Raw genomic sequence first — 27566 nt, 5'->3', positions numbered from 1 at the left:
AGAGATTGGAAACCCAAATTGGTCTACATGGACAAGTTCTGGCCTGGTTTAGATCTTATCTGTCGGAAAGATATCAGTTTGTCTCTGTGAATGGTTCGTCCTCTGACAAATCAATTGTAAATTTCGGTGTTCCTCAAGGTTCCGTTCTAGGACCACTATTGTTTTCACTATATATTTTACCTCTTGGGGATGTCATTCGAAAACATAATGTTAAATTTCACTGCTATGCGGACGACACACAGCTGTACATTTCAATGAAACATGGTGAAGCCCCAAAATTGCCCTCGCTAGAAGCCTGTGTTTCAGACATAAGGAAGTGGATGGCTGCAAATTTTCTACTTTTAAACTCGGACAAAACAGAGATGCTTGTCCTAGGTCCCAAGAAACAAAGAGATCTTCTGTTGAATCTGACAATTAATCTGGATGGTTGTACAGTCGTCTCAAATAAAACTGTGAAGGACCTCGGCGTTACTCTGGACCCTGATCTCTCTTTTGAAGAACATATCAAGACTGCTTCAAGGACAGCTTTTTTCCATCTACGTAACATTGCAAAAATCAGAAACTTTCTGTCCAAAAATGACGCAGAAAAATTAATCCATGCTTTTGTTACTTCTAGGCTCGACTACTGCAATGCTCTACTTTCCGGCTACCCGGATAAAGCACTAAACAAACTTCAGTTAGTGCTAAATACGGCTACTAGAATCCTGACTAGAACCAAAAAATTTGATCATATTACTCCAGTGCTAGCTTCCCTACACTGGCTTCCTGTTAAGGCAAGGGCTGATTTCAAGGTTTTACTGCTAACCTACAAAGCATTACATGGGCTTGCTCCTACCTATCTTTCCGATTTGGTCCTGCCGTACATACCTACACGTACGCTACGGTCACAAGACGCAGGCCTCCTAATTGTCCCTAGAATTTCTAAGCAAACGGCTGGAGGTAGGGCTTTCTCCTATAGAGCTCCATTTTTATGGAATGGTCTGCCTACCCATGTGAGAGACGCAGACTCAGTCTCAACCTTTAAGTCTTTACTGAAGACTTATCCCTTCAGTAGGTCCTATGATTAAGTATAGTCTGGCCAAGGAGTGTGAAGGTGAACGGAAAGGCTGGAGCAACGAACCGCCCTTGCTGTCTCTGCCTTGTCGGTTCCCCTCTTCCCACTGGGATTCTCTGCCTCTAACCCTTTTACAGGGGCTGAGTCACTGACTTACTGGTGTTCTTCCATGCCGTCCATGGGAGGGGTGCGTCACTTGAGTAGGTTGAGCCACTGACGTGGTCTTACTGTCTGGGTTGGCGCCCCCCCCTTGGGTTGTGCCGTGGCAGACATCTTTGTGGGCTATACTCGGCCTTGTCTTCGGACGGTAAGTTGGTGGTTGTAGATATCCCTCTAGTGGTGTGGGGGCTGTGCTTTGGCAAAGTGGGTGGGGTTATATCCTGCCTGTTTGGCCCTGTCCGGGGGTATCATCGGATGGGGCCACAGTGTCTTCTGATCCCTCCTGTCTCAGCCTCCAGTATTTATGCTGCAGTAGTTTATGTGTCGGGGGGCTAGGGTCAGTCTGTTACATCTGGAGTATTCTCTTGTCTTATCCAGTGTCCTGTGTGAATGTAAATATGCTCTCTCTAATTCTCTCTTTCTTTCTCTCTTTCTCTCGGAGGACCTGAGCCCTAGGACTACCTGGCATGATGACTCCTTGCTGTCCCCAGTCCACCTGGCCATGCTGCTGCTCCAGTTTCAACTGTTCTGCCTGCGGCTACGGAACCCTGACCTGTTCACCGGACGTGCTTGTTGCACCCTCGACAATTACTATGATTATTATTATTTGACCATGCTGGTCATTTACGAACATTTTAACATCTTGACCATGTTCTGTTATAATATCCACCCGGCACAGCCAGAAGAGGACTGGCCACCCCTCATAGCCTGGTTCCTCTCTAGGTTTCTTCCTAGGTTTTTGGCCTTTCTCAGGAGTTTTTCCTAGGGAGTTTTTCCCAGCCACCGTGCTTCTTTCACATGCATTGCTTGCTGTTTGGGGTTTTAGGCTGGGTTTCTGTACAGCACTTTGAGATTTCAGCTGATGTACGAAGGGCTATATAAATAAATTTGATTTGATTTGATTTGATTTGAGAGTATGCCAAGTGTGTTGGTTACTAAACTCAGCAAAAAATAAATGGAATAATGTGTCCCTGAACAAAGGTGGGATCAAAATCAAAAGTAACAGTCAGTATCTGATGTGGCCACCAGCTGCATTAAGTACGGCAGTGCATCTCCTCCTCATGGACTGCACCAGATTTGCCAGTTCTTGCTGTGAGATGTTACCCCACTCTTCCACCAAGGCACCTGCAAGTTCCCGGACATTTCTGGGAGGAATGGCCCTAGCCCTCACCCTCTGATCCAACAGGTCCCAGACGTGCTCAATGGGATTGAGATCCGGGCTCTTCGCTGGCCATGGCAGAAACTGACATTCCTGTCTTGCAGGAAATCAAGCACAGAACGAGCAGTATGGCTGGTGGCATTGTCATGCTGGAGGGTCATGTCAGGATGAGCCTGCAGGAAGGGTACCACATGAGGGAGGAGGATGTCTTCCCTGTAATGCACAGCGTTGAGATTGCCTGCAATGACAACAAGCTCAGTCCGATGATGCTGTGACACACCACCCCAGACCATGACGGACCCTCCATCTCCAAATCGATCCCACTCCAGAGTACAGGCCTCGGTGTAACACTCATTCCTTCGACGATAAACGCGAATCCAATCATCACCCCTGGTGAGACTCGTCAGTGAAGAGCACTTTTTGCCAGTCTTGTCTGGTCCAGCGACTGTGGGTTTGTGCCCATAGGTGACATTGTTGCCGGTGATGTCTGGTGAGGACCTGCCTTACAACAGGCCTACAAGCCCTCAGTCCGGCCTCTCTCAGCCTATTGCGGACCGTCTGAGCACTGATGGAGGGATTATGCATTCCTGGTGTAACTCGAGCAATTGTTGTTGTCATCCTGTGGCTGTCCCGCAGGTGTGATGTTCGGATGTACCGATCCTGTGCAGGTGTTGTTACACGTGGTCTGCCACTGCAAGGATGATCAGCTGTCCGTCCTGTCTCCCTGTAGTGCTGTCTTAGGCATCTCACAGTACGGACATTGCAATTTATTTCCCAGGCCACATCTGCAGTCCTCATGTCTCCTTGCAGCATGCCTAAAGCATGTTCACACAGATGAGCAGGGACCATGGGCATCTTTCTTTTGATGTTTTACAGAGTCAGTAGAAAGGCCTCTTTAGTGTCCTAAGTTTTCATAAATGTGACCTTAATTGCCTACCGTCTGCAAGCTGTTAGTGTCTTAACAACCGCTCCACAGGTGCATGTTCATTAATTGTTTATGGTTCATTGAACAAGCATGGGAAACAGTGTTTAAACCCTTTACAATGAAGATCTGTGAAGTTATTTGCATTTTTACAAATTATCTTTGAAAGATAGGGTCCTGAAAACGGGACGTTTCTTTTTTTGCTGAGTTTACATGATTCCATACGTGTTATTTCATAGTTATGATGCCTTCACTATTATTCTACAATGTAGAAAATAGTGAAAATAAAATAAAAACTTGAATGAGTAGGTGTTCTAAAACTTTTGACCGGTAGTGTACGTCGGCCTACGCATACCTAAACAACAGCCATAAGTTATTAATCAACTATACTGCAATGAACTACACTCAGCACACCACAGTATCAGTAGCTGGTACATATGTTTTAGTAAACAATCAGCTGTATCAAGCTCTCTCGGGGGTTACCTGGATGAATTTGAAGATGGCAAAAGCAGGCGCGCTTTGCTCAGCATAAACACGCCCCAAGATGCTGTACAGTTGAGTGTTGAAACAGCTGTCACCGAGTCCAAGCAGGAAACTACACAGCAATGCCATGGAGATACTAGGAAACAGATAGGAGACACTCAACTGTGAAGGGGTTACAACAGGTCGTTTTCAACTGACATGATTTCCGATTAATATAAAAACAATATACAGCCCTGCTTTTATTGTTTTGTTTTATATTAAAACGATACCTTGGTGTCAGATATGGCTTGTTCAGTGTGCTAGTTTTTAAAACCACAGGGGCATCATCTGGGATGTTGAGGTAGATCAAGTAGAAGGCGACAAAATGGACGACCATCCCCAGGAAGACCACAGATGTCCGCCTGAAGCGGTTATTCTTACATACTAGTCCAAAGACTCCTCCACCTGACAAATCACATCAGATTACTGTCAAACTAGTTCCTTGTTAGATTGTAACACCAACATAAGAGTGATGGGTAAAAGTTACACTGGGCAACACAAACCTACCAACTATCTCTCCGATCCCCACCACGATTCCAGAGATCCCAATCAAGCCTTTAGCTGCCGCTCCAAACTCTGTTGTTGCCCCGATACATGTCCCATACACACCACTGTAGAATGATAGCTCCAGTCCTACGATGACAACACACTGCTAAAAACACTATTCCTCTGAGGGAAGTGTCTGGACTTTTGGTTGTGCAGTACAATCTACTTACCACTGTATGCCATGCAACAGCTCAGGAGCAATATGGTTTTGGTTTTGAGCAGTTGCAGGATCATCTCTGAAGAGAAGGAAACACACAAGGAATTGCTTTGGATGACTAACAGGATAGTAAACAGTGAAACAACATAAACAAGGTAACAGAGGTGTCCTTTAACCCAAAGGAATAGATCAATGATTGATTGTATAATAACAAATGTGCCTGTGAAGCGACATTAACTTACTGAATTCTGACTTTGCATCTTGTACTGCCGAGTTTGCTCTTTGCTTATACCTGCCAAACATTAAGATGGAAAATGATCAAATTAGCAAGACAAACAATATTTATTTTCAATACTGTGATATTCAAATTCATAGCAGAATGAATAACCACCATTTTAAACAGAGATACCAACACAGTGCCATAGAGTCCCATTGGAATAAGGGTACAGTGAGAGAGTACTGTCAATTAATTAGGAAACTAACATCATGCGAGATGAGAGCAAAGGCTGGCCTTCCTCCTCGTTGAGCATCTCCTCCTCTGGTGGAAGAGTCTTTCTCAGAGCCAGGAAGCTGAGTGTTCCCAGCACTGAGGTAACCAGCAGACCTATAAAGATAGTCTTTCTGCTCCTATCTGAGAGGGACATCAAGAACAAAGGAAACAGTGTCAAACAGAGAACACACATCATTACTAAGTAGGGCAACAATATTGGAAGGACGTATGAGTCATATCCTTAATGAAAACAAAGATGCAATTGCGAGTTCTCATTGTTAGCTCTATTTTCTCCATATTTTCCCATGCACATATCTGATATTATTATCCTTCCATTCTAATCAAAATAGTTTTTTTGGCAATGTGTTACAATTACACCTTCTGCTCAAGGTCACCAAATAATGGAAAGACTGGCATTATTATGTAGCCTACCATTAATATATACTATTAATATACCTGCGCTGTAAAAGGGCCCAAATCATCCCTGTGTTCCTATTGATGGTGGAAGCATCGGAGTTCTCCACAAGGAAGTGTCCTTGAGCTGTCCAAAGCACTGATGAATGGGATACAAAGAGAAAGTGAGTGTAACGCGGGTCGTATAAAGGGGACCAAGGCGCAACGTGTATAGTGCTCATATTTACTTTTAATGAATATACTTTAACAAAATGACCAACAACAGTTCTGTCAGGTGAACATACACTAAACAGAAAACAACTACCCACAAAAACCCAGGAAGCAAAACCCCTACTTAAATATGATCTCCAATCAGAGGCAATGAGAATTAGCTGCCTCCAATTGGAGATCAACCCAAACAACCCCAACATAGAAATAGAAAAACTAGAACATATCATAGAAATAGAACACATAGAACAACCCAAAACACCCCCTGTCACGCCCTGACCTAATCTACTATAGAAAATGACATCTTACTAGGGTCAGGACGTGACAGTGAGAGAGGCTGATTAGGAACTGCAGATGTAATGAATAGAGATGGTTGCTATTTGATGACATTTGAATTGATCAAAATGCATTATCGGGGAACTATTCAGGGATAATGTGTCTATTTTATTTGGCACAAACTAACATTATCAAACAATACGGTTCATCTGCCCTAAGAATTCTCATTTAGCTCTCCCATTTGTAAAATGTTTGCTTTGCTTGCGATCAGAGATAATGAACATAACCCCGGCATTTCCCTTTTATGTAAATCATTAACAAGCTCCATTTCAGACATCATAACCATGGAAACTTTTGTCCAAAGCTCAGCAACTGACAAGACAGACTCAATACTCTTTACCATGCATGCAGGTCATGTGCTCCTTCTTGATTTGATCTTCCGTACCCATATTGATAACTGTTTATAATACTGTGTAATTACTATGGCATTTGATCTAGTTACAATTTACAAATCATTATTCCGACAACAAAAAAATGGGTACAACTCAATTTACAAATGTGTTAGGAATTAATGGCATGCATAAGATAATAGCAGACTCCAGAGGCATGTAGAGAATTTTGGATTGGATTAGGCATATGCACAAAGAGGTAAAATATAGACTACGTGACCAAAAGTATGTGGACACTTACTCGTCGAAAATGTCATTCTAAAATCATGGGCATTATTATGGAGTTGGTCCTTCCTTTGCTGCTATAACAGCCTCCACTCTTCTGGGAAGGCTTTCCACTAGATGTTGGGACATTGCTGCTGGGACTTGCTTCCATTCAGCCACAAGAGTGAGGTTGGGCGCAGTTAGGCCTGGCTCACAGTCAGCATTCCAATTCATCCCAAAGGTGTTCATTGCGGTTGAGGTCAGGGCTCTGTGCAGGCCAGTCAAGTTCTTTCACACCGATCTCAACAAACCATTTCTGTATGGACTTCGCTTTGTGCACCGGGGCATTGTCATGCTGAAATAGGAAAGTGCCTTACCCAAACTGCTGCCACAAAATTGGAGGTACAGAATTGTCTAGAATGTCATTCTATGATGTAGCGTTAAGATTACTCTTCAAGTAAAGGGTCTAGCCAGAAACATGAAAAACAGCCCCAGACCATTATTCCTCCTCCACCAAACTTTAGACTATGCATTCGGGCAGTTACTGTTCTCCCGGCATCCGCCAAATCCTGATTCGTCTGTCAGACTGTCATATGGGGACACGTTATTAATCACTCCAGAGAACTTGTTTCCACTGCTCCAGAGTCCAATGGCAGCGAGCTTTACACCACTCCAGCCGACACTTGGCATTGCATATGGTGATCTTAGGCTTGTGTGCAGCTGCTCGGCCATGGAAACCCATTTCATAAAGCTCCCGAATCTCAGTTATTGTGCTGATGTTGCTACCAGAGTTTGGAACTCGGTAGTGAGTGTTGCAAGCAAGGACAGATGATTTGTATGGACTACGTGCTTCAGCACTCGGCGGTCACGTTCTGTGAGCTTGTGTGTCCTACCACTTCACAGCTTAGCAGTTGTTTCTCCTAGACGTTTCCACTTCACAATAACAGCACTTACAGTTGACCAGGGCAACTCTAGCAGGGCAGAAATTTGATGAACTAACTTGTTGGAAAGGTGGCATCCTATGACGGTGCCACATTGAAAGTCAGTGAGCTCTTCAATAAGACCAGTCTACTGCCCATGTTTGTCTATGGAGATTGCATGACTGTGTGCTCAATTTTATAAACCTGTCTGTAACGGGTGTGGCTGAAATAGCCAAATTCACTCATTTGAAGGGGTGCACATACTTTTGTATATATAGTGTATGTTTAATGTTGGAGCAGTTGCTGGGATGATCCCCCATTTGGTATAATACCTTGTGTTGTTCTCTACCATGAATTATTTTATATATATTATAATAATCAGAGCATGAAAGAAATCATGTCTGAAGAAAATTGATGCAAAAATATGCATTGCTATTGCATCCAAATAGGTATTGTTGTGTTTATCTTCAGCCTATGTTTAGCAAGCAATTGTAATGAAAGAGTGATTAAGGGAAGTGAAAACAAATTGTTCAGCATTTCACGTACTAATGACTTCACCATCAATTCCCGTGGGTGAGACTTTCATCCAGCATGTCAAACCAATGAGATGATTCTGTGGATGAAATCACGCTGTGCAACACACACCCTTCAGGCTTCATGCTTTCTCTTTCATAGACACACAGCACCATGGTGAAGGACTTTTAACACACAGGTTGAAAGTTTTCTGTATCTCCACAAGGATTCTGCCTACAGCTACAGGCCCCATAGAGTTGCCAGGATAGAGCCTACAGCTACAGGCCCCAGAGAGTTAACGGGAAAGAGCCTACAGCTACAGGCCCCATAGAGTTGCCAGGACAGAGCTTACAGCTACAGGCCCCATAGAGTTGCCGGGATAGAGCTTACAGCTACAGGCCCCATAGAGTTGCCAGGATAGAGCTTACAGCTACAGGCCCCATAGAGTTGCCAGGATAGAGCCTACAGCTACAGGCCCCATAGAGTTGACAGGATAGAGCCTACAGCTACAGGCCCCATAGAGTTGCCAGGATAGAGCCTACAGCTACAGGCCCCATAGAGTTGCCAGGATAGAGCTGTATGTTCTGTTTGTCAGTGTGTCCAAAATCCTTGATGGAGTGTGTTGTACTTTCAATATTGTTAACATGTTTATCATTATGATTGAGTCAATCGCTGTGCTTTTGAAACGACAGAACTTTGGCACATATATAGATCAAGGTCATCTCAGCAGGTGTGTTGAAGTTCAGCTTGAGGATACAGGGGGAGGGGAGGGGGAGGCTCTCTGACACACTTCTTTTCTACAATGTGCATCACTACATTAGAGCTTTTACTCTACTAATATTAGATTGTTTGATTTTCTTGTCATCTGGTGCCCTTTCCACCATAATGAGACCCCACTCTCATTTAGCATGTCTATTCAATAGAGCTATGAAACTATCCTCCTGGCCTCCTCACACACACACAATCCTTCACAGATCATCTAACTGCATTCCCATCACCAGTCTCAGGCAGCTGGCCCATTTCCATCTAATAGTCAGACTAATCGCCAAGGGAGGAATTACCACTAAATTAAGGACTAAACAAATGTTCTAGTTTATTGAAGGCTGTAAATGGATGAGCCAAGCTGAGGCTATCCTCCCTATTGTGTTGTCAATATTTGTTGAATTCTGTGCTGCTCCATACCACTTAAATTAGACTTTATGGGCATTGATTGAGGGAGTTTGATGAAATAGCATATTCTGAGGAAATACACTGTGCTTAAAGTCGTCCTCCATTCTAATTTTCACCTCATTTAAAACCTGATTTACTTAACAAAAGGTTGTCCAAGTACGACATAACACATCCTCTTTTGTTCTCTATTGCTTCCCTACTGGTCCTTAAGGAAGGTGTGAGGCCGTCAACATCACACCTGACCATCAAAACAAACTCTTTGAATGCCCTACTCCCTGAAGTTTGTCTAAAAAAAACGTAGTTTTTCTCATTGTTTTTACCCTTTAGTGTGTGTACTTTACTGTATACTATATCGCTTTTCAACAGAAAAAGTTCAAAATTCGCTGGAGGACATCTTTAAGCATGGGTCTGTTGACTCATTCTCTGATGTTAATTGGAAAATAATAGCAGTGGGGTAGAGGGGAATTGATCTAATCTGCATCATATTTTTCTGTGTTGTCTTATCATGTACTTTGTACTTGAAGCATTTATGCACATCATTAGATCAAAACAGTATTGTGTATTTGTCTCACACTTCCCTTGTGAATAGAGTAGAGTGTGACATCAACATTTATCTAATCTGCAGATCATTAGCCATCACAAACATTGAAGACATGAACCACACAAAGTTCTATTCGTTTCACTTTTGTAAATTGTATAGTAATTTCCGGGTGCAGTAAAGTAAAGCATGTATTAAATAAACACTGACAATGGTTCTATTTTAGTAGCAGGTCATATAACCTGGGCACAGGAGGTTGGTGGCACCTTAATTGGGGAGGACAGGGTCGTGGTAATGGCTTGAGCGGAAGAGGTGTAATGGTATCAAATACATGGTTTCCATGTGTTTGATGCCATTTCATTCGCTCCATTCCAGCCATTATTATGAGCAGTCCTCCCTTCAGCAGCCTCCTGTGAACTTGGGCAATGCCATGACTGGCGTTTCCCCTAAACCAGTCACCCATGCAATGTTGGGCTATTCATTTCCTAAACAATCTGGTAAAACCAGACAATGTATAATAAATTATCTAACAAAAGTGTTTACGGTGTTAAACTATTTTCAATTTGCTTCAGTCCACTGAGCATGCTACAGTTTGTGCAGGCTATCCAGCCAAATCAAGCCTGGCTGCAACAGTCCAAATAAAATCGATGCGACATTGATAGATTGATCTTGTGAGGCTAGAGCTCTGGGAGGTCGTGAGCAGATGTGACTGGGTAAGAGAGCCACGGGTTGACTGGGTTTACACAGTGTGGGTGTACTGTGACAAGATGTCACCAACAGGACATTTCTTTCATGAAGTTCAGTTTTTGTAAAGGGAAAACCTTCCATTTTTCACTGTCAGCCATGCTTTTATTTGCAAACTAAGACACTTGAAATTAAGGATTATTAATATACAATTATATTACTATAACATGGAATTAAATGGCATGTAAAATAATGTTAAACTAATTCAACTTCAAATCCCAAATGAAATCCCATGCACGGATGCTCCTCGTCTTCAGAAATGACTGTCAAACTAGCACCCAAATAACTAGGGCTTTACAATGATTGTGAAATTTGGAGAAAGGTTGTGATTAAGTGCGTTAAAACCTTCCTAGAGGTAATGGGTTGAAGGAGGGATGTGTCAGAATGCTGCATTTTGGCACTTTAGCAAGCCTTTATTCATATAAAAAATGTAATATAACATGCTTTTAAAAATATATATTGGTGCACGATTTCTACTTAAAATATCCAAGGGCCACAAAAGGCACTCTTTTTGTGGAACGACCCTACTTACTTTTTAAAAACGTAATCATTTTCGTTCCTATGTAGAATATAAGGCTTTCACAAGAGCCTATCTGCCTTTTTTGGGGATGGATTTCCATGACATGCCACAGTCCTTCATCTCCTTCTCCACAAGTCATTGTCAGGTATCTTTTGCTTCAGAATAAGAATATGATTTCAACCTACAGTTGAAGTCAGAAGTTTACATACACCTTAGCCAAATACGTTTAAACTCCGTTTTTCACAATTCCTGACATTTAATCCTAGTAAAAATTCTCTGTCTTAGGTCAGTTAGGATCACCACTTTATTTTAAGAATGTGAAATGTCAGAATAATAGAAGAGAGAATTATTTATTTCCGATTTTATTTCCTTCATCGCATTCCCAGTGGGTCAGAAGTTTACATACACTCAATTAGTATTTGGTAGCATTGCCTTTAAATTCTTTAACTTGGGTCAAACGTTTCGAGTAGTCTTCCACAAGCTTCCCACAATACGTTTTTGGCACATTCCTCCTGACAGAGCTGGTGTAACTGAGTCAGGTTTGTAGGCCTCCTTGCTCACACACGCTTTTTCAGTTCTGCCCACAAATGTTCTATGGAAGCGCCATTTGTCGGCTGCAGGGCTACTATGTCACTAGCCGCTACTGGAGCTAGAAGTCAGCACAGCTGGAGGCTAGATCAAACTGTCCACTCTTCAGACTGGAGCAAGGGGAGGTGGCAGGATAGATGTATTTCGCTTAATAACGTTGTTGTTTTTTACGAAAAATGTGCTTCGTGCAAAATAATGTGATATTACTGTTTGCATGATCGAACCCTATCGTCACGTCGACAAGGAACATAAATAATGTATTCGTTTTCTACACGGAGCTCTTTTATTGCAACACCGGCGTCTACAAACGTCAATAACGGTAAATAAAAGTGTTTTGGGCATTATCCGAGTGTTTACTATTTATTTGTCCACACTTTATAATCTCATTGTCGGGGTATTAAAGAGAACCTGTGCCCATTGGTGATACGTTTGCTTGTGGAAGAGCCATACAGTATTTCATTAGATATCTGATCCACTCTAACAATATTTGGAGATTGGAGTCTTTTTTTTCTTGCTCTTACCGGACTCGAGGTTCAGGGGTCTCGCTCCCTGAAAATCTCTGTCTCTTCGAATTTAACTCAGTGACATCATGTCACACGAGAGGAATGATATGGAAAATGGAGGTTTTAATAGAAGTCTTGTGTATTCGTTAGAGTTAACAGGTAGCAAAGGTTTTGCAGGTAGGCAGCCCCCAGCTAGCTAAGTGTATGGTTATAACATTAGTGGTTTTCAGACCAGATTGATTGTGCACTGTACCTTTTTGATTGGGTCTAACAGTTCTCTCTATTCCACAGCACTAGCCTATGGCAGAACTGTGGTCAGCTATCTCTGCTGCTTTGCCTGTGACGGAGGCAGAATTTCCACTTGACTTCAGTGAAAAAGTTGAGTCCAGTGTGGTAGATGTGCTGAAACGTTGCAGGCAGCAGCTGTACACCGGGAGCGGTCGATGGAGGCAAAACGCTCAGATCATCTTGGACTTTTCCTGGGAGAAGCTCAACACAGGAACGTGGCGTGATGTGGACAAGGAGTGGAGGTGTTTGTATTCATATGGCTGCCTGTTCAAAGTAGCTGCCCTATGCCGTGATGATGCCTCACCAGCTACAGTGCAGGAGGCCATACGGACATGTGACTTGGGCCTGCTCATGGGGGCAGCCATCATGGACAATATTTTACAAACCTTTGTAAGGATCCTGCAAAATGAAATCAGGAAAAGGCCCTCCAATGAGGAGAATCCTAGTGAAGGAGTTAGTGCTAAGGTGGATTTCATATCTTATACTGTGTATGTTGTGGCCTGTTGCTTTCTAACCAGTCAATGTGAGCCTGTGTCATATCCCTTTTGTTCTTTCTCATAATTTTCTTAAAGGCTAGTAGACTATTTTATTTTGCTTTGCATATTGCTTGTTCTTCAAGTCAAATTGTGTGTTAGTTTATGCTATGTTAAATTCTCTTTTCTTCTCAACAGAAAATGAAGGTTGACTGTGTGTCAGTGCCTGTGGTCAAGCAGGCTCTGGCAGTACCAAGGATACACTGTCCATCATTGGAGAGCTTCAAGAAAGATTACTTGGATCCACAAAAGCCAGTCATATTAGAGGGTATCATAGATCACTGGCCAGCCTTCAAAAACCATCCTTGGAGGTACCTTTTTCTTTATTTTGTGTCCTTCTCTAGTCCGTTGCCCTTACCTTCTCATAGTCCCCTAGACACCTGTGTTGATTTGGTTTTCTCCCTTTGCAAAGCATAGAATACCTGCAAACTGTTGCTGGTTGTCGGACTGTACCTGTTGAAGTGGGCTCAAGATATACCGATGAGCAATGGTCACAGACACTCCTTACGGTCAATGAATTCATCGATCGCTATATTGTTGTGAAAGTAAGTACTTCCTCGTGAAAAATATTACCCCAAGAATAAGCCAAGGATAGACGCTTTTCACTCAATGCCTATTCCCGCTCTCTCTCACATTAGGACGCATCAAGTTTGGGATATCTTGCTCAGCACCAGCTATTTGATCAGGTTGGTCATTGCCCTGTCCTGTTTTTTACATAACAAATTTGGGTGAGGATGTCAGTGTTGATATATACTAAACAAAAATATAAACACAACATGTAAAGCGATGGTTTCATGAGCTGAAATAAAAGATCCCAGAAATGTTTCACATGCACAAAGAACATATTTCTCTCAAATGTTGTGCAGCAATTTGTTTACATTCCTCTTAGTGAGCATTTCTACTTTGCCAAGATAATCCATCACAGATGTGGCATATCAAGAAGCTGATTAAACAGCATGATCATTACACAGGTGCACCTTGTGCTGGGGATAAAGGGTCACTCTAAAATGTGCAGTTTTGTCACACAACACAATGCCACAGATGTCTCAAGTTTTGAGGGAATGTGCAATTGGCATGCTGAATGCAGGTATGTCCACCAGAGCTGTTACCAGAGAATTGAATGTTAATTTCTGTACCATTAGCCGTCGTTTTAGGCGTTGTAATACCGGCCACCAGGACAGCTGATGAAACTGAGGAGTATTTCTGTCTGTAATAAAGCCCTTTAGTGGGAAAAACTCACTCTGGTTAGCTGGGCCTTGCTCCCCAGTGGGTGGGCCTATGCCCTCCCAGGTCCACCCATGGCTGCGCCCCTGCCAGTCATGTGAAATCCATAGATTAGGGCCTAATGAATTTTTCAATTGACTGATTTCCTTATATGATCTGTAACTTTTAAATTGTTGCATGTTGCGATTATTTTTGTTCACTATAGGACTAAAATACAACAAATGTACATTTTACTGGAAATGTAGGATACAGGCTTCTATAATCCTTGCCTCCATTTTTGTATTATACAAATTGCATTTAAAGCATAAGTTGTTCAGTTACAAAAACAGTATTTTGTTCAATGTACTCTTCTCCAAGGTCCCCGAGCTGAAAGACGACATCCGTATCCCTGACTACTGTTGTCTTGGTGAGGGAGAGGAAGATGACATCACGATCAATGCTTGGTTTGGGCCAGGAGGTACAGTGTCCCCCCTTCATCAAGATCCTCAACAGAACTTCCTGGCTCAGGTGAGTCTAACACATCCAGCGAGTAGGATCAGACTCACAGCAATTTGGACCCTGCCAGAGATATGTGTGATACTGTATTTTAGCAATCACAATTTGCTGACTGCATGGTCCCCTATTGTGTAACAGGTGGTTGGGAGAAAGTACATGCGTCTGTATTCCCCTGAGGACACCGAGAAACTCTACCCTCACCAATTGCAGCTCCTACACAACACTAGTCAGGTTAAAATTCAATTTTAAATCTCTTCATGCACCAGGTCTATGATCTTAAAAACAATCTAGCATATAAATGATCTACCTAAACTGTTAGTGCTGCATACTTTGAATGGGAGAAATTAGTAAAGTGTTTGCCATTTAAACAGAAAGCTTTCTTTAATGCAGGTGGAGGTGGAGAGTCCAGACGTGGTGCGATTCCCAGAGTTTGTGAAGGCTCCCTACCTAGAGTGTGTGTTGCAGCCTGGGGAGGTCTTGTTCATCCCAGTCAAACACTGGCATTACGTGCGTTCTTTGGAGCTCAGCTTCTCTGTGAGCTTCTGGTGGTCATGACCCATGAGGGATCCAGATTCAGGTTGTTTTTAGTCAGAATTTGTTATTGCAGTGGTCTTGTAAAATGCAAGTAATGTGCTCACGTATCTTGTGACTTAGGTCCGTTTGTTATTTTCTTAAACAATCATTAACATGTCTGTCCTTTCATTGCTTCAGCCCTCTGAGCCTCGCCCACCAAATGGCTTTAAAAACATCTGATTCTATGAACAAATTCATGGTTAAGTGTCAATGGTAATTCAAAAAGGAATAAGGTTGGAAACGAGTCTCAATTTACAACGGCGATTCATATTGAAGAATTATGGGAAATCTGCTCAAGTCAATTAACTTGAGTAGAGGAAAATAGCCTATCACTATGGCTATTTTACATAATTAAAAGTTTCCCACCTCATATCCATGACAAAGGAAAGCCAGTTGTGTTCAATCTATCAACACTTGAATGTGATTATGGCCCACATTGAATGCCAAGCTACCTGCATGATTGGCGCTTGCTTCCACTCATTACTAAATTAAATGAAGGAGCAGTTAGTGTATGCTCATTTCCTACTGCATATAAAATATGGAGTTGTTACCCATTTAATTTGATAGGGTATGCTTTTTCAAATTAGCATATTTAATTGTTCCCAAATTATTCCTGCAGATACTCAAAGATGAGGTAATGTCCATAATTTATTCAAATGAGGCAGTACTATTCTAATTTAACAACCTAATGAACCACAGGCACAAATTATGTACACACAGCTTTCCATTTAAACTGCCTGAAAGAATGATTGAAGTAGTTGCCACACTTCCTAGAAAGTAACTTAATAAAATTAATGATAATCAAGTTAAGAGTGGAGCTCACGGGAGACCATTGACGCTTCAATGAAAGTTAGATTCTTTCAGGAGAACATTAATATTTGATTTACATTTTAGTCATTTAGCAGACGCTCTTATCCAGAGCGACTTACAGTAGTGAATGCATACATTTCATTTCATACATTCTTTTTCTGTACTGGCCCCCCGTGGGAATCGAACCCACAACCCTGGCGTTGCAAACACCATGCTCTACCAACTGAGCTACAGGGAAGGCCATTTGATATATAATTATAAAAATGTTTTATCAACATTGAAACTGAAATTGAGTTCTCTACATTTGAATGAAGGCAAAACATTGTACTGAAAGTTCTGACAGCTATACATGCATCTGTGAGGTTATGACCTCTTGGTCCTCCGGGTCTGAGCTGTAGACCGAGGAGTGGGGGCCGTGTTCTCTTTGGCTGCTGACTGAGTCTCGCTCTGAGAGGACGGAGGTCTATACACATCTATAGGGAAGGGAAAATGAAATGATATGAATGACTAGATAAGTAAATATTTGTTTTTTCTTCGTCTGAGTCGAAACAGATTAAAGTGATATGTATACACAGACCATTATACAAATTATGATAGTCTATACAATCTATCATGGTATCACTTGTGTTGCAATTCTTTGAACAGCGTAACATTATTACCTGGGATCTCATGTGGCCAGAAGTCCTCACAGGCAGGGCATCGTGGATCAGTCCTTCCTTTGAAGTATCTGGCGACACAAGGGGTGTGGATTTTGATGCCACATGTAGGATTTTCACACATCTGGCACTGAGAGGTAAAACGACCAGATTATTACAAAAATGAAGCATGAAACTAAATGCATTGCCTAGAAAACCAGGCTATATCAGTGGTGTCAATCCCATTTTAAATTCAGTCAACATATTGCGTAGCAACTACACCATTCATGAGAAGCATATCCAACAAAACAGACATGCAACATTAAACATTCATGTCTACCTTCCAGCAAGTTTGAACAGAGAGCAGAGGACTGACAAAAGTGAGTTTGGGAATCTGACAAAAAGCAGATGTTACACCAATTTGGATTTGACATGGGGTCCAATTTAGCTAGCAGGGGGAATACATTAGATGCAACTTATTTACTGTAATTTAAATTGAAGTTGTATCACTTTACCTGCAAGGCCACATTGTGACAAATGTGGCAGACCTTGACCTGGTCTTGATACAACATCCGAATATATGGCTCCATCTCCATTATACATCGAGTGGAGAGAGAGTAGTCACCATTTTTCTGAAGAAAAGACAAACACAGATTGCAAGTCAATCAGTGGCACAAGAAGCAATAACTGCATGCCTAGAATGTGTCTTCAGAGACAGCACCTCATTCAGCCACTTATCCTGAACAAGCCTGTTCAGTACATGTTCCGTTTCTCTTTTCTTTAGCTTCTTTGTCTGGAGGCTGTCGGCACAGTTAAGAATGTCCGTGGAAGAGGCGGTTCCATTGTCAGAGTCCACAATTAGGTCCATCTAAAAAACAAATACAAAAATAAGAACATGCCAGTTGTTACAGAGATATTCAAATGTTATTTAATTCTTAAGTCTTATTGTCAGTCATTTATCATTTACTAAAAACAGCATACTCACTGTTTTTCGGAATAATTCCAACTCGTTGTCTGCATAATCAGTTGACATCCTGGTCACATCAGTTTCAGCCATGTTCACCTGGACAGGAGAAGATGTCAACAGGAAAAATAACAGCAGTTCATGATGGTAGTAGTAAAAGAGCTTTGTGAATGAATTTGATTAGTGTCACTGACCAAAGCATGGTTCTGAAGACCATCCTCCTCAGACATCCCTTTTCTGATCTGCATGAACATGGGCTGCAGCTGGGCATTGATAACCTCTGAATTCATCGAGTTTATCATGAGCATAGTGTGCTGTATAAAAAGGTGTACATGCGAGTGGCCCTCAACAAAAACATTTTTGGCCAGTTTCTCAGACCTAGATTAAGCCTATTCCTGGACTTAAAGGCACTTTCAATAGAGAATCTCTATTGTGTCTAGAAAACTGGACCTTTGAGTTTATGGGTTTATCATACAGACACTTTGCTGACAAAAAATAAACAGAGAACCAGGGGCAAAATAGTATGCAGCTATGCTGTTCTTACCACCGTGTGTCTCACAGCAATGCCGGTGGAGAGCCCTTGCCTTGGCACCATCAATGATCCCATTGACCATCATGGTTTGCAGGAACCTTTTATGGCTTTCTCCCAGTGGTCGAGCCATGGTGCAAGGAAAGCCCTAGAAAACATTCAACAACAATTTTGAATAAGCAGCATTTGAGGGTGTGAGATTCCATTGGACCCCACATGATGTGGTTGACCAATAATTGCTAGTGCTTGGGCACACACATCGACAAGCCATTTCCCTCTTTGCATTATAGGCTGACGTTAGCTCACAGATGAAAGTGGTCAGCTACACTGAACAAAAATATAAACGCAACATGCAAAGTGTTGGTCCCATGTTTCATGAGCTGAAATAAAAGATCCAAGAAATGTTCCATATGCACAAAACTTATTTCTCTCAAATGTTGTCCCGAAACTTGTTTACATCCCTGTTAGTGAGCATTTCTCCTTTCCCAAGACAATCCAACTGACAAGTGTGACATATCAAGAAGCGGATTAAACAGCATGATCATTACACAGGTGCACCTTGTGCTGGGGACAATAAAAGACCATTCTAACATATGTAGTTTTGTCACAACACAATGCCACAGATGTCTCAAGATCTGAGGGAGCGTGCAATTGGCATCCTGACTGCCGGAATGTCCACCTGAGCTTTTGCCAGAGAACGTAATGTTAATTTCTGTACCATAAGCAACTTCCAACGTCGTTTTAGAGAATTTGGCATTGCGGCCAACCGGCCTGACAACTGCAGACCACGCATACAGCATTGTGTGGGCGAGCTGTCAACGTTGTGAACAGTGCTCCATGGTGGATTATGGTATGCGCAGGCATAAGCTACTAACGAGAAACACAATTGCATTTTTATCGATGGCAATTTGAATGCACAGAGATACAGTGATGAGATCCTGAGGCCCATTGTCGTGCCATTCATCCATTGCCTCATGTTTCAGCATGATAACGCACGGCCCCATGTTGCAAGGATTTGTACACAGTTCCTGGAAGCTGGAAATGTCCAAGTTCATCCATGGCCTGCATACTCACCAGACATGTCACCTGTTGAGCACGTTTGGGATGCTCTGGATCGACATCTACAACAGTGTGTTCCAGTTCCCGCCAATATTCGCACAGCCAACAACTTCGCACAGCCATTGAAGAGTGGGACAACATTCCACAGGCCACAATCAACAGCCTGATCAACTCTATGCGAAGATGTGTCACGCTGCATGAGGCAAATGGTGGTCACACCAGATACTGACCGGTTTTCTGATCCACGCGCCAACGGATGCACGTCTATTCCCAGTCATGTGAAATCCATTAGATTAAGGCCTAATGAATATATTTAAATTAACTGATTTCCTTATATGAACTGTAATTCAGTCAAATCTTTGAAATTGTTGTGTGTTGCATTTATGTCTTTGTTCAGTATAGTTATCTCTAGCTGTCAAACAGTAATGTTAGCTAGCTCCCTCAGGGTGCGTGTGTAGCTCTCCGGTAGTAATAAACAACGCAACTCGCACGCAGACTCCTGTACTCACACTGACTGTACAAAATATTAGGAACACCTTATATTTTGTCTTACCCATTCACCCTCTGAATGGCATACATACACAATCCATATCTCAATTGTCTCAGGGCTTAAAAACACTCCCCTTCATCTACACTGATTGAAGTGGATTTAACAAGGGGATCATAGCTTTCACCTGGATTCACCTGGTCAATCTATGTCATGGAAAGCACACGTGTTCCTGATGTTTTGTACTCTCAGTTTTTGTGTATATAGATCTCTCTCTCTCACACACACGCACACACCAATACTCACAAACACATCCAACGTTGCGAGGAGGTAGCTGGAACCCAATATGGTGACCGGAGTATGGGCGAGTGGGTGTGTCGAAAGGAAAGCCGTGGGTGTGTCAAAAGCACTCTGCTATAGGTTACACCAAAGACAGAAGAGTATGGTTTAGAAACTCTGTCAGATGGTTTTAATTGAGCAGTGTTGTTTATTTTTCGTTTCTTATCATGCCGCTACCATACATTTGAGCTACAGTACTGTGAGAGTTTGGACTTTTGTTTTGAAGCCAGAGGATGAGTCTTGAGTCGGATTTCACTGTTTTAAGCAAATAATTTTACATTCAGGTAAAAAACTGAAGACAGTTTATTTTTTATAAAAATGATTGATGATGGGTGTACTGTTGCTTCATGGGTTGTATGTGTGTGCTTACTGTGACTATCACCCTGATATTGGCTACTAGGTAGCTACTTCCCACGCCGTTGCCGGACAGTAGTGCTTGTCAAGCAGGAGCGAAGGGCACTGTCCCGGTGTTGTTGCCGTTCATGCCCTTCCTATTGAGTAGTAGACTATGTATGTATCAAGGTGACATCTAGATGGTTATCAATATTAGTTATTTCTTGTGTAGGCTGCTATCAAATATATGTATAACTAACACAAGATACTTCATCTGTGTCGTTTACAGTGGGAGGAAATTAAGAATAGTGGGCAGAACAAGCAAGGAGGTGGGCAAAGCCAAGTACAAGCTAGTGAGATCCTATTAGCGCGTTGTAGCATGTATTTGCATATTTCTGTTAGGGAATGCATCCTCTTGGAAGTGTCTTTGTGCACAAACTCAATTCGACCTTGCACTCCTAAACAACACATTTATATTTTACTTTGGCAAAGCGCCAAGTCTATAAATCTTAATGTACTGTGTTCGTAACAGATTTTTGTTTTGGGAACAGAAAAGGTTGCTCTGTTTTGTTAATGCTGGGTTCCTTTTACTTCTGTCAAAAATGAGCTAGCTAGCTTTGTTTTCGCGGGTTGTGCGTGAGACTTGCACGGGCCTACCTCTTCCTCTGTAGTTACGTTTACGGTGTTCCTGGAAAACCATCTTGAAGCCAAGGTGCTACCGCCCCCAAGCGGACTGGTAGACCAAAAGCGTCTCAAGCAAAAAGGCAAACATTGTACATTAGCTATGGTTTAGATTGTAAACTATGTGGCTCGGTGTTCCATGTCTTTATCTGAAACCAGACTTCCCTGTAATAGATTAAGTTGCAAAAAGATTGCAATATTATTAAAATGTCGTTGATGGAATTCGAAGTTGGTAATCAACCATAAAACAAAAACAAAGCGTAAGTGCGTGCGATATGGCCATACAAGGAAGGGGGGCGAACTTCCCATGAAAGGTGTGTCCTATTGGATCTGTAATTGCCAGTAAGCAATTCGTCGTTGTCAAAACAGCAGCTCTTTCTATTTGTGTAAAGTAACAAATGATTGTTACCACTGTAGATCGTATGAAGACTATATATTGTATTATAGATTCATTGTTTTTTGTTAATTTAAAGGAATGAGTACTTCCTCAATTTTAATATATCATTGTGTGGGTGAGTGACTTTCGATTTGCTATATCTCTATGTAATCAAGGGAAACTAGTGGGAAAGTTAGGTCTATTAACAAAAGCAACAACTGCAGACCCACAAAAAACGTATTACTGTATTAATAGTCACTTCTTCACATTTAGCCTACATGTAGCCTATTTTATTGTGTAGGAATTTAAACAATAACATGAAACATTTTCTCTTTCTGATTTCAGATTGAATTATACTGTGTGGTTTACTCTAAAGTATTCAGCAACAATGTTTCTGTTGATTATTATATTCACAACCTTTGGGACTTTGATAGCTGACGATGGTAAGTAGTCTTTTTTATATAGCCTATAAACATGTAAGTAGATTTAACCACAGTATTTTTGCCTGATCATGATTAACATTTGACAAGCTTTTTGTTTGTTAATTACTTGTAGCAATGAGTGACGGAAATCTTCAATGCCTCAACGACTATGAGAAAATTATGGTTTGTCATTTTACAACTGACAAGTCTACGTGTGCTGAATACAACATGACATTGAAATTATTGGGCGAAGAAAATATGTAAGTTTATGATTAAGTTTTTATATTGTCGATGTTAATCTCACCAAGAAGTCATATTTCATTTCAAAACTGCATTATTATTCAACTTATTTCCCAGGGCCCAGATTGATTGTACTTTCAAGGAAAAGGAGAGGTCCAATGATGTTTCCAAATGTGGATGCTCCATTGATCCAATGGTCTTTACTATTAGGGAGGAGTTTAATGCAACACTTTGGAATTCTGGGAAGCGCCTAAATTCCAAAGTCCTCTGTATCAAATGCAGCAGTGAGTTGCATCTACATATGCAGATTGCTATTTGAAAATGAATTACTGTTATAAAGAATATTGCATGAAATGAAACCATTCTTTAATTGATTGATATGTCAAACCATCCCTATCATTGCCCTATACAGTAAAACCCAAAACTCCCACCGTCCAAATGGTGAAACCAACAAAAAATGGGAATTTCCTGGTCAAATGGAAGACAAACTACCCTGATGATGTACCGTTTTCTAACTTGATTGCCGAATTGAGCTACAGAAAGAAAGGAGAAACAGATGAGGTAAAGGAGGGTGATATACAGCATTCCCACGTTTGCTGTCACATCACAAAGACAACATTCCTTCTAGCCCTTTCCTTTCTTCCTACAGGTGTCCAAAAATGACTCAACAACTTCCCATGAATTACTTGGCAGAGACTTGGAGCCAAACACCATTTATGCTCTGAAGGTCAGAACCTATACTGACATGAGCGGTCGTTTCAGTGACTGGAGTGAAGAGTTGGAATTCACCAACCGTAAGTGATTAAATGAGATTTATAATCCATGGGTTTTCAAACCTTAATTTCACTTTCACCTTGTAGCTCATTGTGTATTCTTCTCTGCTCCACAGCTGCATCATCTCGGAAAGTACTCCAGATTGTCATTGCTTTCAGTTGCATTGCTGTTATCATCATCACAAGTGCTTTGTTTTGGTGCAGTGTTAGGTAAGTTGTCCTGACATGTCTGTAGGTGACAGTATGTCTGTTTCCACAAACATTTGTTATCATACCGCTTCATATTGGCCCTATAGGCTTTCAAATCCTCCTATTTCCCCCCTCTGCAGACTCAAAGCCAAGTTGTGGGATAATATTCCTAAATGTTCAAACCAAGACCTTTTGTATATGGTTCCAGGAGTACCTAAGGTGAGGCTCTATCTCCAATTATAAACTGGGTGGTTTGAGCCCTGAATGCTGATAGTCTGAAAGCCGTGGTATATCAGACCGTATACCATGGGTATGATAATAAAAAAAATATATATATTTTAGAATAGTTACATTCGTAGCTAGTTTCGAATAGCAATAAGGCACCTCAGTGGTTTGTGCTATATGGCCAATGTACCACAGCTAAGGGCTTTGTCCAGGCATTCTGCGTTGCGTTGTGCAGAAGAACAGCCCTTAGCCGTGGTATATTGGCCATTTACCACACCTCCTCAGGCCTTATAGCTTAAATATTCTATGTTTAAATAAACTGTAAACCTTCATTACTTTCATACTGTAATTCCTTCCATTTGTGTATTTGCATTTAGTGATGTTTGTTCTCCACCACAGGTATTGTTTCCTCCCAAAATACCTTTATCCTCCATCCATGTTGATTCTTCAAAAATGGACACTGAAGGAAAAGCATGGTGAGCGTATAGATGCACTATAAACATAGCAAAATGAAAAGGTGTCTTTGGGTTCAGTCCTATTCGTGTGGGCAGTCAATTCCTTGCAATGAAAATAAGCTTTAATTCACTGTAAGTTGCCCGCTTGTCTTTTCTCTACAGGACAAACCCCTCGATAGTAGATGGGAGCAGTGGAAGAGGTAGTGGCTCAGAGCTTGACTCATCATCTTCCTTGGGTTATGCCCACAAATGTTCCATGAGCCCGGAGCCTAGTAATGTGCAAATCATTAGCCATCTTCAAGAGGCCCTGAGCAAAGTCTTTCCCAGCCTTGTTCCTTTGGACGGGAATCCTCAGTCATTGCTTTTAGCCCCTCCTAAGACAGATGATGGTACACAAATGAACTGCCCTGAGTCAAATAGAGACATTGGTGTGTGTTCATCTGACTACAATCCTTTTCATTTCATGAGTGAGTCTGGAGGCTCTTGTGGGTCGTCTTGTTACAACAATATTACCTACTCCCCCTCAGTGCCCATTCAAGAGTTAACAACAAGCAAAACATCCTCATTTCCTACGCAGCCTCTGCTCTTTTGTAACTCCTACTACCATTCTGGGGAGGCTGAAGTGTTGAAAAATGGCCATCCACAGCTATTTCTTGGTACTGGTCAACAAGACCTTAACTTGTCCACTAACTGTGCACCCCTCTTGCAAACCGACTTTTCATATCACCCGTGTAATGGCGCCAGTGATGATTCAGAGACTACCACGTCAGCAGAGGACACCACTCTGATCTACGGCTCTAATGACAGCAATGTGTCCGAACCTCACAATGTTATCAGTGTCGTTCCTGGATATCAGAGCTTCAGTGAGGCGGTCAGTAAGGACAATGAGAGAGGAACTGATGCCTTCATGGATGTGCCACTGCCACTTAAGGGTTTCCAGGATGTGGACAGTAGCGAGCCACTGATTTACGATGTGAATCCATGTTACCACAGCCTGCCTGACCCTGGATGCTGCCTCCCCCCGAGTGACTGCGATTATCAGGCTTTACAGAGCCTGGGACAAAATAGCCCAGATCAGTGGGTTTCAGACAAACTGCTGAACAAGTGTTTGATGACTGAGATCCCTCAAAGCTCCATGGGGAACATGCCTCTAAATGTCATACCCAACTCACAAGGAGGACAATGTCCGATACCTGGAAGTCCCTTTCTTACTGCTTTCTGTTCAGTCCAAGCCATGCAAATAGACAATGACAGCTCTTATCATTGTGTGTGATTATACAGTAGACACTTTTGCACTTCACTTTACAATTTCTTTTATTTTGGGGACTTGAGCTCATATATGTTTTTTTCTATATTATATTAACAGTTTGAATACCATTCTGCCATGAAAATGCTGTAGCCTCATGTCTAGAAATGTTCCACATTTTGGATGTACAGCTTCTGTAAATAAACATTTGTGTGGGAAACTGCAACAGTTAATTGTTGACGAGATATAACATGTCTTGTCTTTGCCTCATCTGTCTAAAGCATGTTGTTCATCTGGGATGTAAACAAATAAGATGTGTACTTCAGTTGAAATACTGAGCAATAACATCTAGATTCCACATCAAGGTCGTCAAACTAATCTCCAGCCTCTAAAAGTGACTTCTCTTCTAATGGCTTCCCAAAATAGTAAAATAGTCAGTTTCATTGCATCTGATGTTTGATAGGCTAAATAGTGTTAACAGTACAAGCCTCATGCAAACATTGAGGTTGAATTTCTGATAAAAAAAGTGGTAGACCTACTTCCTTATTGCGTAGTTCCTTGAAACAAGTACATTGCAGCTTCCATGGAAATACATGCCCACAAAGTAGAGCCAGCCTCTGATGTCATGTGTTGGGAAACAGGTTCAACAAAAACAATTGGCTTTGTTTAGGGTTATTTTCTGAGGATGAAATTCATGTTTTGTAGTGTTTATTGTAGAAAACATAAAGACTTTTTTCCTTTCAAAGCACTTACAAATCAAATTTTATTGGTCACATACACATGGTTAGCAGATGTTAATGCGAATGTAGCGAAATGCTTGTTGTTCTAGTTCCGACCATGCAGTAATATCTAACAAGTAATCTAACAATTTCACAACAACAAAGGAATGAATAAGAATATGTACATATAAATATATGGAAGAGCGATGGCCGAACGGCATAGGCAAGATGCAGTAGATGGTATAGAATACAGTATATACATATGAGATGAGTAATGTAAGGTATGTAAACATTATGTAAAGTGGCATTGTTTAAAGTGACTAGTGACACATTTATTACATCCAATTTTTTATTATTAAAGTGGCTAGAGATTTGAGTCAGTATGTTGGCAGCAGCCACTCAATGTTAGTGATGGCTGTTTAACAGTCTGGTGGCCTTGAGATTGAAAAACAGCTTCTGTCTCGGTCCCCGCTTTGATGCACCTGTACTGACCTCGCCTTCTGGATGATAGCGGGGTGAACAGGCAGTGGCTCGGGTGGTTGTTGTCCTTGATCTTTTTGGCCTTCCTTTGCCCCCGGTGATGCGTTGTGCAGACCTCACTACCCTCTGGAGAGCCTTACGGTTGTAGGCGGAGCAGTTGCCGTACCAGGCGATTATACAGCCTGACAGGATGCTCTCGATTGTGCATCTCTAAAAGTTTGTGAGTGTTTTTGATGACAAGCCAAATTTCTTCAGCCTCTTGAGGTTGAAGAGGCGCTGTTGCGCCTTCTTCACCACACTGTCTGTGTGGGTGGACCATTTCAGTTTGTCCGTGATGTGTACGCCGAGGAACTTCAAACCTTCCACCTTCACTACTGTCCCGTCGATGTGGATAGGGGGGTGCTCCCTCTGCTGTTTCCTGAAGTACACAATCATCTCCTTTGTTTTGTTGACGTTGAGTGTGAGGTTATTTTCCTGACACCACACTCCGAGGGCCCTCATCTCCCTGTAGGCCGTCTCGTCATTGTTGGTGATCAAGCCTACCACTGTAGTGTTGTCTGCAAACTTGATGATTGAGTTGGAGGCGTGCATGGCCACGCAGTCATGGGTGAACAGGGAGTACAGGAGAGGGCTGAGAACGCACCCTTGTGGGGCCCCAGTGTTGAGGATCAGCGGGGTGGAGATGTTGTTTCCTACCTTCACCACCTGGGGGCGGTCCGTCAGAAAGTCCAGGATCCAGTTGCACAGGGTGGGGTCGAGACACAGGCTCTTGAGCTTAATGACGAGTTTGGAGGGTACTATGGTGTTAAATGCTGAACTGTAATCGATGAACAGCATTCTTACATAGGTATTCCTCTTGTCCAGATGGGTTAGGGCAGTGTGCAGTGTGATTGCAATTGCGTCGTCTGTGGACCTATTGGGGCGGTAAGCAAATTGGAGTGGGTCAAGGGTGCCAGTTAGGGTGGAGGTGATATGATCCTTGACTAGTCTCTCAAAGCACTTCATGATGATGGAAGTGAGTGCTACAGGGCGATAGTCGTTTAGCTCAGTTACCTTAGCTTTCTTGTAAACACAGGTTTTGGTAGCGGGCCGTGTCAGTGGCACTGTGTTGTCTTCAAAGCGAGGAAAGAAGTTGTTTAGTTTGTCTGGGAGCAAGACGTGGATGGTTTTCTTTTTGTAATCCGTGATTGACTGTAGACCCTGCCACATACATCTCGTGTCTGAGCCGTTGAATTGCGACTCTACTTTGTCTCTATACTGATGCTTAGCTTGTTTGATTGCCTTGCGGAGGGAATAGCTACACTGTCTGTATTCGGTCATGTTTCCGGTTGCCTTGCCCTGATTAAAAGTAGTGGTTCGCGCTTTCAGTTTTGCGCGAATGCTGCCATCAATCCACGGTTTCTGGTTGGGGAAGGATTTAATATTTGCCGTGTGTA

The 27566-nt window shown here is 42.1% G+C and overlaps 3 protein-coding genes and 1 pseudogene across 7 annotated transcripts; 2 read left to right on the top strand and 2 right to left on the bottom strand.

The window, feature by feature from the left end:
* Positions 1 to 4246: 4246 nt before the first annotated feature.
* Positions 4247 to 5200, bottom strand: LOC115171183 (UNC93-like protein MFSD11). Its single transcript, XM_029727759.1, has 4 exons — positions 5003 to 5200; positions 4762 to 4811; positions 4533 to 4598; positions 4247 to 4449 (listed from the first exon to the last, which is right to left on the bottom strand). Exons 1-4 carry the CDS (start codon positions 5161 to 5163, stop codon positions 4262 to 4264), a joined length of 465 nt encoding a protein of 154 aa, XP_029583619.1. The 5' UTR covers positions 5164 to 5200; the 3' UTR covers positions 4247 to 4261.
* Positions 5201 to 11590: 6390 nt separating this feature from the next.
* On the top strand, positions 11591 to 15676 carry LOC115171177 (lysine-specific demethylase 8). 4 transcript variants are annotated; one of them, XM_029727747.1, is made up of 8 exons: positions 11591 to 11871; positions 12347 to 12808; positions 13015 to 13187; positions 13289 to 13421; positions 13515 to 13562; positions 14458 to 14607; positions 14734 to 14826; positions 14986 to 15676. In XM_029727747.1, the coding sequence occupies exons 2-8, from the start codon at positions 12356 to 12358 to the stop codon at positions 15148 to 15150; spliced, it is 1215 nt and encodes a 404-aa protein (XP_029583607.1). In that variant the 5' UTR covers positions 11591 to 11871; positions 12347 to 12355; the 3' UTR covers positions 15151 to 15676. The 4 variants fall into 4 exon arrangements, with proteins under 4 accessions (XP_029583607.1, XP_029583608.1, XP_029583606.1 ...); XM_029727748.1 differs by lacking the exon at positions 11591 to 11871 and adding an exon at positions 11883 to 12232 and having other exon boundaries at positions 14992 to 15676; XM_029727746.1 differs by lacking the exon at positions 11591 to 11871 and adding an exon at positions 11883 to 12232.
* Positions 15677 to 16221: 545 nt separating this feature from the next.
* Positions 16222 to 20040, bottom strand: LOC115171178 (non-structural maintenance of chromosomes element 1 homolog; annotated as a pseudogene).
* A 109-nt stretch (positions 20041 to 20149) lies between these two features.
* LOC115171176 (uncharacterized) lies at positions 20150 to 25676 on the top strand. Of its 2 annotated transcripts, none has more exons than XM_029727745.1 (10): positions 20150 to 20275; positions 21727 to 21824; positions 21937 to 22063; positions 22161 to 22327; positions 22456 to 22604; positions 22693 to 22837; positions 22933 to 23026; positions 23146 to 23224; positions 23630 to 23706; positions 23848 to 25676. In XM_029727745.1, exons 2-10 carry the CDS (start codon positions 21770 to 21772, stop codon positions 24956 to 24958), a joined length of 2004 nt encoding a protein of 667 aa, XP_029583605.1. In that variant the 5' UTR covers positions 20150 to 20275; positions 21727 to 21769; the 3' UTR covers positions 24959 to 25676. The 2 variants fall into 2 exon arrangements, with proteins under 2 accessions (XP_029583605.1, XP_029583604.1); XM_029727744.1 differs by lacking the exon at positions 20150 to 20275 and adding an exon at positions 21336 to 21517.
* The last annotated feature ends 1890 nt before the right edge of the window (positions 25677 to 27566 follow it).

Source organism: Salmo trutta, chromosome 32, assembly GCF_901001165.1.
Source record: "Salmo trutta chromosome 32, fSalTru1.1, whole genome shotgun sequence".
Lineage (NCBI taxonomy): Eukaryota > Metazoa > Chordata > Actinopteri > Salmoniformes > Salmonidae > Salmo > Salmo trutta.
The sequence above is the reverse complement of the archived record's forward strand: the minus strand, read 5'-3'. Positions and strand labels throughout refer to the sequence as shown.

Coding starts and splice junctions, on each gene's coding strand:
- LOC115171183 (XM_029727759.1), bottom strand. CDS start 5,163: ATGTCCCTCTCAGATAGGAGCAGAAAGACTATCTTTATAGGTCTGCTG. Junction 4,812..5,002: donor TTGCTCTCATCTCGCATGAT/GTTAGTTTCCTA, acceptor AATGTTTGGCAG/GTATAAGCAAAGAGCAAACT. Junction 4,599..4,761: donor AGATGCAAAGTCAGAATTCA/GTAAGTTAATGT, acceptor CCTTCTCTTCAG/AGATGATCCTGCAACTGCTC.
- LOC115171177 (XM_029727747.1), top strand. CDS start 12,356: ATGGCAGAACTGTGGTCAGCTATCTCTGCTGCTTTGCCTGTGACGGAG. Junction 13,563..14,457: donor AGCACCAGCTATTTGATCAG/GTTGGTCATTGC, acceptor CTCTTCTCCAAG/GTCCCCGAGCTGAAAGACGA. Junction 14,827..14,985: donor TCCTACACAACACTAGTCAG/GTTAAAATTCAA, acceptor TCTTTAATGCAG/GTGGAGGTGGAGAGTCCAGA.
- LOC115171176 (XM_029727745.1), top strand. CDS start 21,770: ATGTTTCTGTTGATTATTATATTCACAACCTTTGGGACTTTGATAGCT. Junction 22,838..22,932: donor AGAGTTGGAATTCACCAACC/GTAAGTGATTAA, acceptor TCTGCTCCACAG/CTGCATCATCTCGGAAAGTA. Junction 23,707..23,847: donor GACACTGAAGGAAAAGCATG/GTGAGCGTATAG, acceptor TTTTCTCTACAG/GACAAACCCCTCGATAGTAG.